Raw genomic sequence first — 5380 nt, forward strand, 5'->3', positions numbered from 1 at the left:
TGGGAAAACAAACTTGTGTCATTTCCTCCCTCTTGGGATGTCCAAACAACACAACCCACACTATGAACACATTTCCCTAACACTATGAACTGAGAACCATTGCATTCATGATAAAACCATTACAGACAAGGACCATGGNCCTCTNNGTTCAATATTGTGGTCCCTGTTGTCCAGTTTTGTGTCCAAATCCTGGATTTGGCTCGCGTAATCGTTTACCATGCCCTTGTAAACGATTACAACTGATAGATGCTGCACAAGTTTGTCGACTTCACCCAACTTTAATAACTTTGCTTTTATTTAAACAAATTATTAATACGCTCACAACGTAAATAATAAAACACTGGAAATCACGTTATCATCAACAATGTAATGGTTGTTATATATATATTGGTGGAGATCAACAAATAATTATCAATGTCATGTTACATATAAATTCATCTGTACAGGGTACAAGCTAATTTAAAATACATATAAAGATGTAACAAATGTTAACAATCCTCCAAAAACCCATATTCATGCAGCGCTTCCATTCTTGCAATGTTTTCGTTGTCCAAAATCTAGTCCTTTACGTAGTTCTTTCTAATTTCATGCAAGTCCTCCTGAAACAAAATGTTAATTACTTTAGATATAAACAACATTATCATCTGAACTTGGTAACAATCAAATTTATGCTTACATTTGTTGAACCCATTGCACCTGCAGAGATAACAATGCCCAAGAAAAAAGTTAGGTTTCGCTAAAGAAAAAATTCCTCTGTTTTGGATATTTGGTTAAAGTAAGTTCATTGTTCCACTTACCCCAAAAATAACGAAACACCAACAACAGTAGTGGTACAGGGCAAGCTTCTTCGCTGCAAACCAAAAAGGCCTGATACACCGCCAACGAGCCACACAACGAAACTGATGATGTGAGAACAAGAACAAACTTTGACACCGACAACGCCTATGGAGAACGACAGAACGAGAGCAGGAGAAAACGATTTGGGGGCTGCGAAAGTGATGAGGGTGGAGAGCACCGTCGGAGAATAACAGAGGAAATAGTTCAAATGAAAGTATGAAAGAGGACGCGAAGTTAAATTTCATTATTTTCACATTTCCAATTCTGTCCCTCACTCCTTTTGCAAAAATCATTTCTTTTTTAAGTAATCCCAACCAATCATATTTTGACAACTGGAAGGTGTCAAAACCGTGTCAAAACACGATGTCAACATATCATTTTCCTTAGTTAAATAAGTTATGTTGAATTCTAACCTTTCAATTAAATTACAGATAGTAAAAATTTATTACAGACCAATTTATATTTATATATAATATTTAAAAAACAATTTTTAATTTAAAATATTTATGGATTTAAATCTTGTAAGAATAAATTAAGCTTAAAATTCACTTTTAATATAACATATTAATCATTCAAAATCTATCATAACAAAATTCATTATTTGTTTAGTATATGATATTATCATTTTCAAATTATTTATCAATATCTCTAATTTCACTTAAAATGTATACTTTTTTACATGAAAAAAGATGTGTTACTAAAGATAAAATAAATTTATAAGGGATTAATACATTCCTCACCTTTAAAGTAATAAACACGAACAAGTTTCTGAAACTAAATATATTACTTTCTTAAAAAAAAAAAAAGGGTTATAAACAAGAGTCTTGTAAAAAAACAGCGTGTGAATATGAAAAGGGTACATATATGCTTAATTATAGACATCCATTTACTATAACTATCTCTATGAATAAATAACTTAATGTTGTTCACATAAATGTGTCACAATTTTCATTTTTTTTTTCTCTTTCTCTTTCTTACCCATTTGTTATATAAATGTGTATAGTCAATTATAAATATTTGATTGAAAGAATCAATTTAACATTGTTACTCTGTTTTAAGTTTTTTTTTTCTTTATTTTTCAAATTTAAAAACATCATTGTTTTAACTCGTTTATATTTGGTTTTGGTGAGACTTAATTAACTGGTTTGTATCCATATATTTTTACTCATTGCGCTGGATAACATCTTCTCTTTCACGAGTTTTAGCAGAACTTGTGAACTTATTAGGCCCTCCTTTTGTAAGTTCTCTCTGTCACTTATCACTACAAAATTTGTAAAATCACAAAACAGTACATTATACATTGATAAATCAAGAACAAACAATCAGATTTTGGATTCAGTTTATATAGCTATGTTTCTGTTGATTTGAAAGGATATCATAGAACACAAATCACAGCGTCCTCAAAGCCGCAAAGGTATCATAATTGAGGACTTACGCCTGGATGACACTGCATCTCTAATTCTTGCTTTTATCATTATGGACATGCATGTTCATTGAGTTTTCAAGTATAATATATATAACTAATTATATAATGATACGTAACCTGATAAATATGCAGAAGCACAACAATCATCCAAATCACATTTCATGGCAAAGATCATAATTTAGTCCCATAGTTTTTCGAAGCCATTCATCAATGTTGTCCCCACTACACGTGCATGAAACAGCATACTGTAAAAGTGTTTTTGTACTTTTTACAACAAGGCAATAGTAAGATTACAGAAAATTACAATAACCTGGGACTTCTAATAAATCCATAACCTGTGAATGATGTGTTTCCACAGCAACACCATAGAGCAATTGAAATGGATGATAATCAGAGTCCATGGCTCCTTCAGACAAGCCATAAAAGGCATGAAAAATTCAAATGTTGTCCTAGGTTTTTCAGCATGACGCCATTTACAACATTCTGAACTGAACAAACCATCTTACAGATCACATCTCATTCCCAGTTCTTACTTCATCCCCGCAAATTATTGGAATACCTTCACCAGCCACTTCAAAGTTGTTATTTGTAGCTTTTACACTAAAAAAGGAGAAAAAAATAGAACGATACTAAATCCTTAACCTGGGAATGATGTGTCTCCATAGCCATTCAAAGGGATGATGAGTAATCACCGGTCCTTCTTCTCCATGTAACACCAATTGGACTCCTCACAACGTGACTTCCATCAGTCCATTCAATTGACCCAAAACTGTCAGAAGTATCGGGCGTGACTCTACTAAAAGCAACCTCAAATGCCTGTGTCTTGTTTTCACTACTGAACACAAGTGTGCTGGGGGACACTGCAACTGCAACACCAGCTGGAGCATTCACTTTCACAGTGTAAACAGCATCAACAACACTTCCCACATTAGTAACAACCCTTTTATACTTTACCAAATCATTTCTCCCACCCAACTGCACAGAGAAAGAAGGGTAATTCAAATCACCGGGACTAGCCAACCTCCCAGTCCTACCCACTTTCCCTTCACAAACGTTTGCAGCAGCAGGCTCTCTAGTGAAAACCGCAATCTGATTAGCATCATACCCAATCGAGCACAAAAACGCCAAATAGTCATTAATATCAGAATCATAAACCAAGCCAGGGTTAAGAGCCCTGTTGGGATCAACATGACCAGCTCCGTGTATAAACGGATTCGAGTCCTTCCCAGTTCCAAGATCCTTAATATTCTCTCCAGAATTATCCACATTATAAGCAGTTGTGATTAAAGCGGACTTGACAGCCGCAGGTGACCACTCGGGATAGGCTTTCCTAAGCAATGCAGCGATGCCACTGGCATGAGGACAAGACATAGAAGTTCCCGAAATAATGTTAAACTCAACCCTCCTAGGATCAAGGTCCAAATCCGTAGGCCCCACTCTCCCAGTCCACCCTGCCAAAATGTTAACACCAGGAGCAATGACATCAGGTTTGAGAATCTCCGGCGTGAGACGGTTGGGTCCACGGCTAGAAAATGAAGCAACTTGAGGAGCAGAAGGAGAACCTCCTATCACAGTTCCTTTAAACTCAATAGTCGCAGTTGGGTACTGACTCAACCTTATATACTGCTTGATCTGATCCCCTGCAATTTGACCCACCATGGTAGCTGGCAAAAGATGTGCATCAGCAAGAAGCTCTTCACCACTCTCGGGAAGGTTAGTCAAAATCATTCCCAACCCACCGGCAAGCTTCACTGCACTCCCCTTCTCAACCCTAGCATTCCCACCCCTGTCGCAAACAACAATATTCCCCTGCACTTTAGAAGGTAGCAGAGACCCCGGGTAACAGTACCTGTTCCCAGCATCTCTAGCATATATTAATGGAAGCTTAAAATCAGGCAAACTTTCACCGTAATACAGAGACACCCCACCGAAAACCCTTCCATCTCCGAGAACAACATTAGCAGGAAATTCTCGATCGATTGTGGAAGCTCCAACGGTTAAAATCCACGGTGCAATGTTCACAGCAGTGGAGGGACCAGGCCCTGAGTTCCCAGCGGAACACGAAACCAGAACATTGTGACGAGCAGCGCCGAAAGCTCCCAAAGCGATCGAATCACGGAAATACTGCGGCGAGTACCCTGACGCGCCGACGGAGAGCGAAATCACGTGAACTCCGTCGGCGACAGCCTCGTCCATGGCGGCAAGGATATCGGAATCAAAGCAACCGTATTGCCAGCAGATCTTGTAAGCGGCGATTCTGGCTTTTGTGGCCATTCCTCTGGCTTCGCCTTGAGCGTAATGAAACAAACTCGCGTTGGAAACGACGGCACCTGCTGCTGTGGAAGAGGTGTGCGAGCCGTGGCCTTCGGTGTCTCGCGGAGACTTCGATTCCTTGGTTTCATCGATCGGTCCATCGAGGTAGGCTTCGTAGCCTTTGTAAAAGGCTTTGGCGCCGATTATTTTTCTATTGCAGGAGGAAGCGGGGAAGTCGCGTGAGGCTTCGCAAGATCCTTTCCATGTGGAGGGAACAGGAGAGAGGTTGTCGTCGTTGAAGCTCCTCAGCTCCGGCCATATCCCGGTGTCCAGGACGCCGATGACGACGTCATCCGCGTAGTCAGAGTTGGGCCAGAGGCCGAAGGAGTCGGCGAGGCCGAGGAACCGCGGGGTGTGGGTGGTGTGGGGGTGGCGGACCTGGTCAGGCTCGACCGCGAGGACGGCGGGGTGGCTGCGGAGGTGAGAGAGCTGTTCAGGCGTGACACGGACAGAGAAGCCGGCGGCGGCGGCGGAGTAGGAGTAGAGGAGGGTGGGTGTGTGGTGGGAGGTAGGGAGGGAGCGGACGATGGAAGTGTACCAGTGGTGGTGTGTGGAGAAAAGCGTGGGCTTCTGCGATTGCGCCACGTGGACTATGTAGGTTCGTGGAGCGTCGGATGAGGATGAGACAGAAAGAAGAACAGAGAGAAGTATAAGAAAGAGGAAAGATAGAAGAGAGAAGGGAGAGGTATGAGAAGAAGCCATGAGTAGTGAGAGTGTACAGTGTTCCTTCAGAATTGGAGCAGGTTTGGTTTAATAAGGTTGTTGTGTCGCATGGGTTTGGGTTTGGGTTCGGTTCGGTTTTAT

The 5380-nt window shown here is 40.6% G+C and overlaps 1 protein-coding gene across 1 annotated transcript; it reads right to left on the reverse strand.

Annotated features, from left to right (window-relative positions):
- Positions 1 to 2390: 2390 nt before the first annotated feature.
- LOC106774116 (subtilisin-like protease SBT1.4) lies at positions 2391 to 5380 on the reverse strand. Its single transcript, XM_014660967.2, has one exon. The coding sequence runs from the start codon at positions 5276 to 5278 to the stop codon at positions 2933 to 2935; it is 2346 nt and encodes a 781-aa protein (XP_014516453.1). The 5' UTR covers positions 5279 to 5380; the 3' UTR covers positions 2391 to 2932.

Source organism: Vigna radiata, chromosome 9 (assembly GCF_000741045.1).
Source record: "Vigna radiata var. radiata cultivar VC1973A chromosome 9, Vradiata_ver6, whole genome shotgun sequence".
NCBI lineage: Eukaryota > Viridiplantae > Streptophyta > Magnoliopsida > Fabales > Fabaceae > Vigna > Vigna radiata.

Excerpts from the sequence above, each read along its gene's own strand:
- LOC106774116 (XM_014660967.2), bottom strand. The coding sequence starts at position 5,278 with ATGGCTTCTTCTCATACCTCTCCCTTCTCTCTTCTATCTTTCCTCTTT.